The following is a 16154-nucleotide window of genomic DNA, read 5'->3' as shown; positions in this document are numbered from 1 at the left end:
TGAGAAGACCATAGTCTTGACTATATGGACCTTTGTCAGCAGAGTAATGTCTCTGCTTTTCAACACACTGTCTAGGTTTGTCACAGCTTTCCTGCCAAGATGCAAATGTCTTCTGATTGCATGGTTGAAGAAAGTTCTGCAAGTTCTAGTTTACGTAATGCTGAAGCCTAGCATGCAAGATTTTAAGCATGATTTTACTAGCGAGGGAGATGAGTGCAATTGTCCAAAGGTTTGAACATTCTTCAGTACTACCCGTCTTGGGAAGTGGGATGAGAACTGACCTTTTCCGGTCCTGTGGCCACTGCTGGGTCTTAGAGATTTGCTAACATATTGAGTGCAACACTTTGATAGCATCATCCTTTGGGTTTTTTAACAGCTTTACTGGAATTTCATCACATCCACTAGCTTTATTAACAGCAGTGCTTCCTAAGGCGCACTTGACTTCACACTCCAGAATGTCTAGCTCTGGGTGACTGACCACACCATCATAGTTATCTGGTTCATTAAGATCTTTTTTGTACAGTTCTTCCATGTATTCCTTCCATCTCTTCTTGCTCTCTTCAGCATCTACTAGGTCACTATCATTTCTGTCCTTTATTTTGGCAATCTTTGGGTGAAATGTTCCCTTGATATTTCCAATTTTTCTGAAGAGATCTTTAGTCTTTCCCTTTCTGTATATGTGAATATACTGGGTTAAAAAAATAAAATAAATTCACTGTGTCTTTCAATTTTTAAAATGGGGTTAATTCTAGTCAATGGAAAGTGAACAAACTTACATATGCCATTTCTAAGGTCTGGCATCTAAAAACCTCCAATATCATTCTCCACTCCTATGTTTGCTAGACGTATGCTGATGCCTAGAGCAACCCTGGAAACCACAGACTGAAGACGAAAAACTCTACTAGCCTGAGTCCATTAATCACTCCATAGAACACAGTGCCTTCTCCATTGAAAGTACTCTCTGAGCAAGAAATAAACTAACATTACATTAAGCTTTTGAGATTTCAGGATTTACCCACAAGAGCAGCAATTTTTAGCCATTATAGTACAGAACATGCAAAAATTGGAAACAACTCGACTGTCCTTCAATAGGAAGTTGGATAAATAAATCATAGTATATTCATACAGACTCTATATAGTAGCTAAAATGAAAAAACTCTATATGTATCAAATGAATAAATCCTTTTTAAAAACGTTAGTCTCAAGAAAGCTACTTATGAAAACAAAAACAAAAAAGCCACCCATATTTTGACCATACAAATATGTGGGTAGTAAAAATATAAAAATATAGAGCAGAGGGCTACATTCCCTAAATTCACAGATTACCTCTAGAAAGAAAGAAAAGGAAATGAGTTCATAGAAGAGAGTGACAAAGTCTTCAATTTCATATGAAATGGTAATTTATATATGAAATGTTTTACTTCCTTAAAATAATCTTAATCATGATAATTTCTGAAAATGGATTGGGGGGTATATTTTTATTATTCTGTTATTTTGTAAATGTTTAAATCATTAAAATCAATAATCTTTTTCTTATATATATCTTCTTAGAGAGTAAACAACAAAACTTTGTTAGAAGACATTTAAAAACTATATACCAAAAGCCTTAAATATGTGAATATCTTTAATATAATCCCAACACTATATACTATATATAAATATACACTAAGAAAATCAAAGGTTTGCTCAAAGGATGACCATCAAAATATTCTTAGAGCAACCAAAAACTGGTAACACCTAAAATGTCTAATAGCATTGTGATTAAATTACTGTGTATTCATTTAAAAATTACATGGGAGGTAGGGTGAGATGTGTGAAGGTATAGATGAAAAAAAGACTGGCCACAAATTGATCACTGCTGAGGTTGAGCAATAAGTACACAATTTTTTATATACTTTAAATTTTTTACAATAAAATGTTCTGAAATATGTGAATACAGAACTTTACTAAGTTTTTCAAAAAGCAGTTTAAAATAGTTATGAATAATATTTTGTGTTTAATCTCTTGGCTCATTCACTGGATCTATCTGTGTTGCATATGTCCCCGTCATTGCTGGTCTAGGAATTTGATGGCAAACATGTAGCTAATAATCGATTGCAACTGCCTTCAAGCACTTTATCAAAATCATTTGGAACATTATGAATACCACACTTTCAATGTAGATATACATTTCTCATGTGTGGATGTGTGTATATATACATGTATAAATTTCATACATGCATACCCATGCATACATACCACTCTCACCAGCAATATTATCAGTATTTCTTTGAGTAAGCTGTATTCTACATAATCTAATTAACAGCTACATATTCACAGATTCCTCATCAAATATAATTGCCCTTTAAAAAATCTAATAAAAATAAAGATAGAAGTTTTGTTGCTTTTTACACTTGCATTACAAATAATATGTTCAACCTATGATTTCTCTGCAGGAATTTTTTAAGTCAATTATCTATTTTGTATGCCAAAGCCTTTGTGTGGATCACAATAAACTGTGGAAAATTCTGAAAGAGATGAGAATACCAGACCACCTGACCTGCCTCTTGAGAAACCTATATGCTGGTCAGGAAGCAACAGTTAGAACTGGACACGGAACTACAGACTCGTTCTAAATATGAAAAGGAGTACTTCAAGGCTGTATTGTCACCCTGCTTATTTAACTTCTATGCAGAGTACATCATGAGAAACACTGGGCTGGAAGAAGCACAAGCTGGAATCAAGATTGCCGGGAGAAATATCAATAACCTCAGATATGCAGATGACACCACCCTTAGGGCAGAAAGTGAAGAGGAACTAAAAAGCCTCTTGATGAAAGTGAAAGAGGAGAGTGAAAAAGTCGTCTTAAAGCTCAACATTCAGAAAACGAAGATCATGGCATCCGGTCCCATCACTTCATGGGAAATAGATGGGGAAACAGTGAAAACAGTGTTAGATTTTATTTTTTTGTGCTCCAAAATCACTGCAGATGGTGACTGCAGCCATGAAATTAAAAGATGCTTACTCCTTGCAAGGAAAGTTATGACCAACCTAGATAGCATACTGAAAGCAGAGACGTTACTTTGCCAACAAAGATCCATCTAGTCAAGGCTATGGTTTTTCCAGTGGTCATGTATGGACGTGAGAGTTGGACTGTGAAGAAAGCTGAGCGCCGAAGAATTGATGCTTTTGAACTGTGGCGTTGGGAGAAGACTCTTGAGAGTTCCTTGGACTACAAGGAGGTCCAACCAGTCCATTCTAAAGGAGATCAGCCCTGGGATTTCTTTGGAGGGAATGATGCTGAAGCTGAAACTCCAGTACTCTGGCCACCTCATGCAAACAGCTGACTCATTGGAAAAGACTCTGATGCTGGGAGGGACTGGGGGCAGGAGGAGAAGGGGACGAGAGAGGATGAGATGGCTGGATGGCATCACCGACTCGATGGACATGAGTCTGAGTGAACTCCGGGAGTTGGTGATGGACAGGGAGGCCTGGCGTGCTGCGATTCACAGGGTCGCAGAGTCGGACACAACTGAGCAACTGAACTGAACTGAACTGAACTCTGTTAAATACAACCAAGGAATCCATTTAATGAGACAAGGTAAACAGTAATAATCCATGACGTTCTTAAAATTGGAGGAAAGGTGCCACTGTCAACTCTAAGCCAAGAAACTTGCACGTCATCAGGATACTTCATGTACAGTGTTTAACATGAAGTCAGCTGGCACACAGAACAAGCTGCCATTCTCAATTAATATGTCAAGTATTACTAGCACTTAATTCTTTTTTTTTTTTTTTTTTTTTTGGTCATGCCACCTGTCTTTCGGGATCTTAGATCCCCAAACAGGGACTGAACTTGGGCCACAGCAGTGAAAACGTCAAATCCGAAGCACTGGACTGCGAGGGAATGCTCTTAAGTTCATATTTTGTACACAAAGAAATAGATTTTAATATTTTATTCCTTCATGGAAATGGATTATTTTGGGTACACCTTATTTTGAAGACCACTAGTCAAGATACATAAATATCTGTGGGGGAAAAAAATTAAACAAGTGCTACAAGAGGAGCCTTACAAATAGCTGTGAAAAGAAGCGAAGCAAAAAGCGAAGGAGAAAAGGTAAGATATAAGCATCTGAATGCAGAGTTCCAAAGAATAGCAAGGAGAGATAAGAAAGCCTTCCTCAGCGATCAATGCAAGGAAATAGAGGAAAACAACAGAATGGGAAAGACTAGAGATCTCTCCAAGAAAATTAGAGATACCAAGGGAACATTTCATGCAAAGATGGGCTTAATAAAGGGCAGAAATGGTATGGACCTAATAGAAGCAGAAGATATTAAGAAGAGGTGGCAAGAATACACAGAAGAACTGTACAAAAAAGATTTTCACGACCCAGATAATCACAATAGTGTGATCACTCACCTAGAGCCAGACATCCTGGAATCTGAAGTCAAGTAGGCCTTAGAAAGATCACTACGAACAAAGCTAGTGGAGGTGATGGAATTCCAGTAGAGCTATTTCAGATCCTGAAAGATGATGCTGTGAAAGTACTGCACTCAATATGCCAGCAAATTTGGAGAAATCAGCAGTGGCCACAGGACTGGAAAAGGTCAATTTTCATTCCAATCCCAAAGAAAGGCAATGCCAAAGAATGCTCAAACTACCGCACAGTTGCACTCATCTCACACGCAAGTCAAGTAATGCTCACAATTCTCCGCCCTAGGCTTCAGCAATACGTGAACCGTGAACTTCCAGATGTTCAAGCTGGTTTTAGAAAAGGCAGAGGAACCAGAGATCAAATTGCCAACATCCGCTGGATCACTGAAAAAGCAAGACAGTTCCAGAAAAAACATCTATTTCTGCTTTATTGACTATGCCAAAGCCTTTGATCACAATATTGTATGGATCACAATAAACTGTGGAAAATTCTCAAAGAGATCGGAATATCAGACCACCTGACCTGCCTCTTGAGACCTATATGCAGGTGAGGAAGTAACAGTTAGAACTGGACATGGAACAACAGACTGGTTCCAAATAGGAAAAGAAATACATCAAGGCTGCATATTGTCACCCTGCTTATTTAATTATATGCAGCATACATCATGAGAAATGCTGGGCTGGATGAAGCACAAGCTGCAGTCAAGATTGCCAGGAGAAATATCAATAACCTCAGATATGCAGATGACACCACCCTTGTGGTAGAAAGTGAAGAGGAACTTTAAAAAGCCTCTTGATGAAAGTGAAAGAGGAGAGTGAAAAAGTTGGCTTCAAGCTCAACATTCAGAAAACTAAGATTATGGCATCTGGTCCCATCACTTCACGGGAAATAGATGGGGCAACAGTGGAAACAATGTCAGACTTTATTTTTTTGGGCTCCAAAGTCACTGCAGATGGTGAGTGTAGCCATGAAATTAAAAGATGCTTACTCCTTGGAAGGAAAGTTACGACTAACCTAGATAGCATATCGAAAAGCAGAGACATTACTTTGTCAACAAAGGTCCGTCTAGTCAAGGCTATGGTTTTTCCAGTGGTCATGTATGGATGTGAGAGTTGGACTGTGAAGGAAGCTGAGCGCTGAAGAATTGATGCTTTTCAAGTGTGGTGTTGGAGAAGACTCTTGAGAGTCCCTTGGACTGCAAGGAGATCTACCCAGTCCATCCTAAAGGAGATCAGTCCTGGGTGTTCATTGGAAGGACTGATCCTGAAGCCTAAACTCCAATACTTTGGCCACCTGATACGAAGAGCTGACTCACTGGAGAAGACCCTGATGCTGGGAAAGATTGAGAGCAGGAGAAGGGTATGACAGAGGATGAGATGGCTGGATGGCATCACCGACTCGATGGACATGAGTTTGGGTGAACTCCAGGAGTTGGTGATGGACGGGGAGGCCTGGCGTCCTGCGACTCACGGGGTTGCAGAGAGTCGGACATGACTGAGCAGCTGAACTGAACAAGAGGAATGAGCACTAGGTATTCTCTAAGGAGACACGGAAGAGACATGTAATTCATTATGAGCGTGGGGTTGGTGAACAAAGGAAGTGATGTGAAATGGAGACCTGAACAATGGGTTAATGACTGGACAGATTCAAGTCGGAGTGGGAGAGCAGGGTAGATCAAGCGTGTTATGTCCAAAGGTGCAGAGGTAAGAGCAAACACCATGCATTCAAACTAATATATTAATAGTCTACAACAGCTGAAGGATAGTTTCTAGGGGTGAAGTGGGTGGACAGATTCAGGGATGGCTGATAAGATTATACAGGCTTGTTTGGATTTTATCTAGAGGGCAATGGAGAAATAGGTGATGAAGGTACACAATAAAGAACTGGCCTTGCCAAAAAGAAGTCTGGCCTTTGTCCCCAGCTCCTGGGAGGTAACCTCTAAATCCCTGGAATTTCTAGAGTAATAGCAGTGTCTTTGTTATTCATAGTGGGCCCCTTGGATCACATGGTATCAGCCTGGGGTGGGAGACTTGAAACTATTAGTAAGTTCAACCAGGTGAGCAATCTACCAATAAATCCCAATAAAAACTGGACAGCGAAACTTAGGTGAGCTTTTTGGGCTGTCAGGACTCCATGAGAGAGGAACACATCCCTGAGGACAATGGAAGCTTCACAACTGAAACCCTTCCAGATTGCAGCTCATGCAACCCTTTCTTTGGCTGGTTCTAAGTTCTAGCTTTTTCTTATACTGAACCATAATCCATTAATATATTAAGCTTTCAGTGAGTTCTGTGAGTCTTTGTAGTAAATTACCAAATCTGAAAGTAGTTTTGAGAAACCTGAAAATTATAGTCAGTGTCAGAAGTGAGGGTGGTCTTGTGCAAACTCTTTCCTCTAACTTATAGTTGGACCCTAACTCCTAGCAACTTCTGCCTCAGGCAGACTCAGCTGTATCTGACTGGAGAACTGTGCCTTTGACCTCAGTTTGGCTAATACCAGATAAACAGTAAAATATTTAAGCAATGGGTGACAATTAATCAATCTACATAATCTAGATTCTAGAGAAATCACTTTACTATTAATACACTGGGGAGAATATATTGGAAAAGACTAGGAAGAAATAGCAATGACAGTAGGGACGGTGAAGGACATATTTAGGAGGTATTTATAAAGCAAAATTTGACTGAATGTGAGGAGGAGAGAAGGAGAAATCAAGGATCAGTTCAGTTCAGTTCAGTCACTCAGACATGTCCGACTTTTTGTGACCTCATGAATAAACCCACCAAAAAGAGAATCAAGTTTTGTCTTCTGTGGGGGAGACAGAGAGAGACGGAAGATCAAATTCAGTTTTGGACATTTTCATTTGAGAAGACTTTTAGACATCTGGATAGAGCCATTCCATAAGCAGTCAAAGCAAGGATGGAGACAGAGTTGGGAGCTATTAGCATAACTACAATAACCAAAATCACATCAAGGGAGAGACTGATGTTGACCACAGACAACTAAGCCAACCAAACTTGAAAAGGCCAAGGAGCAAACAACAATATAAAAGGGTTAGGCAGAGTATTAAAAGCTCACAGAGAAGTGGCAGTCTAAGACGTAGGAGAAAACCCCGAAAATTATGGCTTACACCGAACGGTTGGTATTTTCTTTTTTCTGCTACTTCTTACTACTTTTAAGAATAAAAAAAAAGGGGGGGGGGGGTATTCTAAATGAGTGGCATAACTCCCATCCATGTATTTTTTCATATATATATATACACAGACAAAGGTTAATGGCTTTCTAATCTATCTCAAAGTCATTAATGAGTCACATAATTCAATACAACTGAATTATTAGTGTCTATAAACAATGATTTTCTTTCCCAAGCCATTTTTAAAGTGGCCACCCTCGTTACTACTGTAAACCATCTGCAAGTATTTAACTTTGCCAGGCTACCAAAATATCTCCCCCTCCTTGAGAAGTCCAACCCAGACTAAATGAATAACTGAGAAGACAATTGCTCTAAAAATGTACTGACATGCAGCTCTTACAGACTTCAGGGTATTTGTTTCCTCTGGGTTAAAACAAATAGATTTATCCTCCATACAATAATACAGAGAAATAAAATACAGCATTGACCTATGCAACCTATCCAAGGTTATTCATATCTGCTATAAGATCAGCTGTAAATTTTATTTGAAATTATTTCAAAGCTATAAAATATCTCACCTCCACCTTTTCAAAGAGATCCATTAACCTCAAAACTCCTAATTTTGTGTCATTAGAATTTATTTTACTCTCTTGGGGGGCATTTTAGTTTACAGGAGTAAAGGAGATAATTTTTACATGAGCAGCTGAAGATTCCAAATCACTGGAATTTTTTATTGACATGGAATAGACTAATTCAGTTAAACAGTTCTAAAGAACTGCCTGAATTTATTATTCATTCTTAAAGATTTAATTATTTGAAACAAAACTGTTTAAATGGTCCTTTAAAAAAAAGTATTTATAGCCCACAACAGAGATCTTTCTCATCCTAGGGGATTTTTAACATTTCAAATAATTTTTCTTTCAAAATGTTACATGTTTTTATCTAGTAGAGAAATATTAAGTACATAGTTCCCATTTTGAAGCCTAACAGCAAAAACTCTAACACAAATACTGAAAAACTTTTAAGTTGCTAATTATAACTATATTTTGTCCATTTAAACCTTGATCCTTTACTTACCTAAGTAACTGCTTATCTCAAGTTAATCCTAAGCTTTGAGTTTACCAAAATGAAGAATGATAAATATATCTGCTGTTCTTAAACTCTGAGAGAAGCAAAACACTGGGAAAAACATTCACTATATTTTTTGAAGTAAAATTTCAGCCAGTGTACACATAAACAGTATTGGGAAAGTAAGCATCTTTATTTTTCTCTGTAGCTTCATACTATGTATTTACAAAGCACTGACAGAAAAAATAGTCTAGAGACTTATGAAACTGGTTCTAGTTTCTTCTTACATTAGTTTCAACTGTGAAATTAGTGAATATATATTTCAAGTAACTTCATTTAAGTATTATAGGACACTCTGACAAGCATGACAGTTTCTAAAGAATATTAAGAATCCCCAAAATAAAGAGAGAGTGGGTATCTGAGAAAATATTAAAAAAAAAAAAAACAAAAAAACTTCACCTCCGCCAAATTAGTAATTCCAACATATTCCTAATCAGAATGATTTCAAAGTGTTTCCTAGGAAATTTGATAACTCAATTTTTCCTAGGAAATTTGACAACTCTGAGAGTTTTGAGGTTCAAAAATTATATTGAAAAATGCTGGAAAACCATTTGTACATAATTTGTCATTTCTGAATCGGGATCCTCAGTTTTCTCTTCTGTAAAATGAAGCGAACAGGAAAATGATCTCTCTCTACAATGTCTTCCAGTACTGATTCTTGTGGCCAAGTTGTATGATTTTCTTTCATAAATAATAAAGCACAAAAAGTACGTGTTTTTAAACTATGAGACTTTTAGGTTTTGGGGTTTTGTTTTGTTTTCAGTCTGTTAACAACCTTGAAGATACTTTACATAAACAAGCCAGACATTTTGTATCTGAGTAAAACATAAGTTAACAGCTTCTGCACAAAACAGTTTGTTTTCCAACTTCAATTTTGCTAGTTTTACTTCAAATCTAAACTTCTCAATTAGATGGCCATTTTATAATGTGAATACTTTTCTAGTTTATACATGTATGGAAAATCTTGCTCCCTTTCCATGTGGCAAAACACACATCTACCTACCATCATCATACAGATTTCATTTTTAAAAAACCTTGAATGGTACATATTCAAAGATGTTCTAAGCTAATGACACTCTTTTTTTTGAAATGGACCTTCTCTAATGTTTAAATGTGTATTTCTTTAATTCTGCAATTGCATTTGTAAAGGTAAAATTGTCAAAATAGAGTTAGTCTGATGCTGAGATAATCTTTCCACTTCAGTAAACAATTCCATTTTATTTTAAGCAAGAAGTCTTAAGTGTCTATATAGTATTAAAAATATTTCATAAACTCTATTCTACGATTGTTTACAAACACTAGGAAGAAAAAATACTCCTAAGATGTTTTTACATGCCATTTTACATTTCCCAAAAAGCAGTATGACTTTGGTAACCAGATAGGATTTCAAAATTGAAATTTCAATAGTGTATAAAATATGGGACACATCAACACAGTCCACTTTTACAGCATATATGTTCAGTGTTTTTTTCCTGTTGACAAGCTTCTGTTTTAACAGGAAGAATGATTTGATCAGGTGTCTGTTAAGTTGGAAAAAGACAAAACCTTTATTTTCCAGGTCCTTCTCTTAATCTAAGCTTTTAAAAAAATCCAAGAAGTGATCTTAACTGCAGTGAATCTTGCAGTAGCAAACTTTTTGATGGGGACAGAGTAACATCTTTCATTACAACTATCAGCAGAATGGCAAAAGGCTGTCGAGGTTTACCAGTGTTCTCAGAAACTTGTTAGTATTCTCCTCCGTCATTATTTCAGAACAATTCCATTTAGAAAGAAACGCAATTGTAAACTGCTTCTATTTCAGGCCCATAAAAACTGGGATGAAAGGCAAAGCCTTGACCTTTCTATTTTAGACTTTCATCTGTGTAGCTAAGCCATCTGCTTTCTCTCTACCCCATCTACTTAATGGACTGAAAATACTGCACCTAATTGCAATTTTATCAAACCAGCCAGAGTTTTCCACTTTAACGAATTACGACTCTGTCTTTCACCTGAAGGCTCGCAGGTAAAATTTTCTTTATCCGTCCCTCCCCATTTCCTTCCCACCTCCCTCAATTATGAGTTATCAAGTATCATTAAACTACGATACGAGGCTTCCGTGTATTAAGCCATCTACACTTTCAACACTGAGCGCCCAACAGAAGAAAATCGACTCGTCTCCCCTCCTGTGGATCTTGGGCCGGGATTATCATCTTTGTTGCGGTTACGCAGGAGGCACCTAGCAAGCAGCTCCTGCCTAGAAAGGAGACCGCGTCTCTCCGCCGCCAAACAACAGGGGGGGACTCGCGCCGGGAAAAAGACAGACCCGGGTGGGAGGAAGACCTCCAGGAGGAAGGAGAGGGCTGGGAAGAGGGAGCTCTCAAGACTAGAAGGAAGGACCTTCCCGGGCACCAAGCAGAAAAGGTGTGAGAAGTGGAGAAAGAAGTGGGCGGCCGGGGAGAAGCGGGAAGCCGGGAGCCCGGCAGGAGGGCGCGGGGGGCGGCTCCCAGGCCCCGGCGGGAGGCGCGGGGGCCGCGGCGGGCGTGGGCATCTCGCCGCCGACCGCTCGAGTCCGAGCAGCGGGGGCGCTTCCAACCTCTCCAGGGCGCCGGCGTGAGGCGGGCGGGGGGGATGAGGAGCGGAAAAGCGAGCAGTTCGCGCGGCAGAGGGAGCCGCGTCGAGGCCGGCGCGGCGGGGACGGCGGCCCACCCCCCGGCCGAGCCCCGCTACTTAACTATTTGTAGAGCTGCTGCAGGCACAGGTCCAGACTCTCGCCCTCCACCTCCTCGCGGGTGATGCGCTCCGACAGCGGCCGCGGCAGCGGGGGCAGCGGCGGCAGCCGGGGCTGCGGCGGCGGCACGGCCGACTGCCCCCGGGCCGCCGCCTCCTCGCCCGCCGCCGCCGCCGCCGCCTCCTCCTCCACCGCCTCCTCCTCGGGCTCGGGGTCTTCTCGCTCCTGCTCGTGCTCCCCCTCCTCCGACGCGGCCCCCGCGGCCGCCGCCTCCCCGGCTTCCTCGACCGACGCCTCGCGCGCCTCAGCCGCCACCAGTTCGTGCTCTGGCTCGGGCTCCGACTCTTCGGGTTCGGGTTCCGGCTGGGGCTCGCCGCCGCCGCACGGTCCGCGAAACTCGCCCAGGAATAGCTCCAGGAAGCGCCGGTAAGTTTTCTCCTCAGGGCTGCAGCCGGCCATCGCTGCTCATGCCCCTGGGCCGATCGGGGAAACGGGTGGGGGAGGCCCAGGAAGGGGAGGGGGGCTGCTGGCGAGCCTCCGGCTCCCGCAAGGGCGGTTAACGGCCGCACCGGCACGAGCGATCAGCACTAGGTTGCCTGGAGAGGGCTCCCGCAGGCGTGCGCGCCGCCGAGCCCGGACGTGCGCGGCCCGGGGCCGGGGGGCGGAGCGCGCCGCCCCTCATGGGTCTGGAGGGAAAGTTGGTCTCGGGCGCGCGCGCGGGGTCCGGCGGAGGCCCACCCTCTAGCCCTACGGAGAGCGCAGCCCAAGCTGCCTAGAGACCGTCGCCATGGCAACCGGCCTCTAAGGAACAATTTCAGGGTCCCTCCCGTCGAGTCCACGGAGTCGAAAGGGGCACTCGACTTGGTCTCCTCTCCAACTCTGAATGCCTTCACTGTGTGGATACCCTAACCTCAAAGTGGTTAAGAGGGAACTAAGACGTTCGCCCTGTCTAGCTGTTGGTCTCCTTGATTTGGATTCACCTCAGTTTTCCTTATCTGTCCTGTCTTGTCTTAGGGTCCGTATGTGCGGAAAGATACCACAGTGTGAACACCTTCTGTTGTCGATGACATTAATTTAATAAGTAGTTTGCAGGGGAAGGCATTCAACATCTACAAAGGTAGGTTCCTTTGCCTCCATTCTCTCATCTGATTCTGTGAAGTGGTGTTATCCTCACTTCCCAAAAAGAGGAAGCAGGATTAAGTACATTTGTTTTTTCAAGGTGTGGAAGCTCCTAGTCGTGGCATTGGAATTGGAACCCAGATTGTCAGCTTCTAAAGCCTTTCTAGACCCTTTTTCCTGTATTCTTCTCTGACTTTTAAAGACTCAACAGTGTAATACATCTATCAAGCCTTATTTTTAAAAAGCTTTATAGTTTATGCATTATATTTATCCTCTTAATCCTTGTAATAGCGCCTCAAGGTAGAAGGTATTACCATGATTCCATTCCATGGATGAAAAAACTGAAACTTCAAGATATTGCGATGCAACAAGGACTAAAAACAGCTCTTTTTACTGCAAAGCCATCAGATTTCCAGCACATCAAGACACCCTTCTTGAGTGTCTGCAGGCAACCCACTCCAGTATTCTTGCCTGGGAAACCCCATGGACAGAAGACAGAAGAACCTGGGGGGCTACAGTCCATGGAGTCGCAAGAGTCCGACATGACTTAGTGACTCAACAACAAATATATACTTTATTACATAATGTGTATTTTTTGGTACATTTTGTTTGCTCTTCTTCCCCATCCCCCTGAGTCTCTATTTTTGTAGACTGAAAGTGAAACAACTTTAAATTATTCTAATTTTCTTACCAAACTACACACAAACCTATTATTTTCAAGCCTTACTGAGGGGAGTGGGAGAGGGAGAAGCTGTGTTGTTATACAGCTGTATAGATGACAGCATCGTTACTGCATACTGCCATGTCCATGGCAACATGTAATTCAGCAAAAACATAGTGATTCTTTCTCTACTTTGAAAAACATGTTCACAAAATATCCACCCCATCCTCTCCATTTATTCCTTCTGGATTTCAGTTGGATTTAGAGTCTGAAATAACATTTCTAGTCAGTTATTAATGGCAGAAGGAGTCTCCCTGCCAACTGTTTTCATATAATACTGTATTCTAAATCCCTGATGTGATACTGTTATTTTAAGAATAAGTGGGTTGAGCTCCCTAATGTACATTATGGCATCATGTAAAATAGACGTCCATTCTCTTTCTTAGCTTGAGATTAAATAATACATGATAGAAAGTGTATACTGAGTAATGCATGAGTCCTCTATAACTACTTATTTTTGTCTCAAAGGTAAATGGTAAGACCCAATAAATAAGTCTGTTTCCAGACAAGCTAACTGTATTTATACATGTTTTGTTTAAAACATCACCAGTGTAGAGCGACTTCTTTATGCAATGCCAAGAAAGTCTTTAAACTCTTTATTTGCCTTTGTTTTCAATCCACCTGTTCATTTCCATTTCAGAATGTCTAGAAAAGATTGACATAACTTACAAGGCTACAAAACCTAAATGTCTGCAATTTTACATTGCAACAACTATTTAATATCTCAGAATTTGACACAATGACATTTAGTTCAAGAGCACAAGGCTGTCAACTGTTAACAATTCACATCTAAGCTACACCTTCCTACTTTGTAATGTAGTTGCCTCCCTCCTCTAGGTGACATTTATTTGTGACGTTAATTTATGACTCAACCCACATATCAAAAGGAAGTGTTCTGTGTTGGGGAAACATTACTACTAAGAGTAAAAGAAAAAGCCTACACCTCTACATTATTATAAATGAGAGGTGTGTTTGCTTATATTAATGAAGATATTCCTTTACAAAAGATCAATATGGATCCTGCTGCATCCATTTGACAGAGGAGCTTCGCCAGAAGGTTGCTGACAGCAGTGCTGGGATCTCAGAGCAGCTGTGTAGGATGATTCTGCCATTGTCAAGTCTTTTTAGTCATTATTTTGCATGGCTTTACTTTCCTTTTCAGTTCCTCTCCTCTTATACTTCCCTAATCCCCTTTCTTGTTGTCTATTTTAAAATAGAGCTATAAAAAACATATGTATTAAGAGCAGTTAACTTTTTAAAGTTTTTTTTTTTTTTTTTTAAGATTTGTCATAAAAATTGTTCTCTAAGCCTTAGCTCTTTGGAGGAAATGCACATGTTCTTTCAAGGACATTCATGATTAAGGATGACATTTCAAGATTAAAAAGGGGAATCCCATGGTGGTTAGGATTTGGTGCTTTCACTGCTGAGGGCCCAGGTTCAATCCTCAGTTGGGGAACTAAGATCCCACAGGCCATGAGGTATGGCCAAAATCATAAAAAACTTAAAAAAAAAAAGGTTAAATAAAAGTGTTAAGTTGGGCAGTTAGTTTCTTATATGACCCAGTAATCCATCTCCCAGATATTTACCCGCAAGAAATGAAAACGTGTCCACCAAACACACACGCAGACACACATCACCAAAAAAACCCTTGTATATAAATTTTTTACAATACTTTTATTCATAACAGCTCAAACTTGGACAAAACCCAGGTGTACATCAATAGTGAGCGGATAAACAAATTGTGGTGTATTCATACAATAGAATACTAATCAATTAAAAAAAAACTACTGATAAACACAACAACATGGGTGAATCTCAAAAACATGCTGAATGAGAAAAGTCTAGGCACAAAAGAGAACAAACCTCATGATTCCATTTATATGAAATTCTAGAATAGGCAAAACTAATCTATAGTCACAGAAAGCAGATTAGTGGTTGTCTAGGACTGACATGGAATAGAGGATTCATGGAAAAGGAGTAAGTAGAACTTTGTGGGAGGGATTAGAATGTTCTATATCTTGACTGGGTGTTTTATATAGGTGTATTCATTTGTCAGAAAGGATCCAAGTGTACATTTTAAATAAGTGTATTGTTACGTAAATTATACCTCAATAAGGTTTATTTTTAAAGTTAAAAAGAATTGATTACTGCTTAGTCCTTTTTTTGTTCTCACATCCATTTCTTCCCCTACTTTGCTCTCCTTGGTATTACAGGGGTGCTGACTCTTTCAAGCTGCATTCACCAGGTTCCTGGACAGCTGAGTTCCAGCTGTGATTTGCCCAGTGGGAGACATCAGCAGGAAACTAGAAGGTGGAAGGAAAGGCAAAAAGCCAAGATATTTCTTCCCTGTCCCCTACCTCAGTCCTAATGCTTGCTGCTTCTCCTTTATAGCTTTTCTCCCCCTGAACCTGTCCTTCCAGCTTTTCTCTGTGACACCAGTCCTAGAGCTCCAGAAACATCATCTTCCATTTGTCCATCAGCCTAGAGATGGTGGCTGGCTTTAGCTGCCTAATCTTGCCTGCTATGGATGGATGACTTGTGTGCTCCAAAAATTCGTATGTTTAAATCCTAACCCCCAAGGTGAAAGTATTAATTAGAAGGTGGGGGTCTTTGGAAGGTAATTAGGTTATGAGGGCACAGCCCTCATGAATGGGATTAGTGCCATCTTTAATAAGATGAGGTGCAAGAGAGATGCCTCTCCCTTTCCAAATGTGAAAACACAATAAGAAGACCACTGTCTGTCCCAAACACTGAATCTACCAGCGCCCTGATTACTGAACTCCAGCCTCCAGAACTGTGAGAAATAAAGTTCTGTTGCTTGTAAGCCACCCCACTTATGATTTTTTCATTATAGCAGCCCAGTCAGACTAAGATACCTTCCCTTTTGGCTTTTTAGCTCTCTTATCATGTGTGTAACTAATTTCCTGTATT

General features: G+C 40.5%; 1 protein-coding gene across 1 annotated transcript in view; it reads right to left on the bottom strand.

Annotated features, from left to right (window-relative positions):
• The window catches only part of PPM1E (protein phosphatase, Mg2+/Mn2+ dependent 1E), a 216341-nt gene extending 204327 nt beyond the window's left edge, over positions 1-12014 (bottom strand). Inside the window, exon 1 of the mRNA XM_070772569.1 lies at positions 11388-12014. Coding sequence (XP_070628670.1) covers positions 11388-11842 — 455 coding nt within the window. The 5' untranslated portion in view covers positions 11843-12014. The remainder of the gene's footprint in view (positions 1-11387) is intronic.
• Between the last annotated feature and the right edge of the window lie 4140 nt (positions 12015-16154).

The sequence above is a fragment of the Bos indicus genome, chromosome 19, assembly GCF_029378745.1.
Source record: "Bos indicus isolate NIAB-ARS_2022 breed Sahiwal x Tharparkar chromosome 19, NIAB-ARS_B.indTharparkar_mat_pri_1.0, whole genome shotgun sequence".
In the NCBI taxonomy this organism is placed as follows: Eukaryota; Metazoa; Chordata; class Mammalia; order Artiodactyla; family Bovidae; genus Bos; species Bos indicus.
The sequence above is the reverse complement of the archived record's forward strand: the minus strand, read 5'-3'. Positions and strand labels throughout refer to the sequence as shown.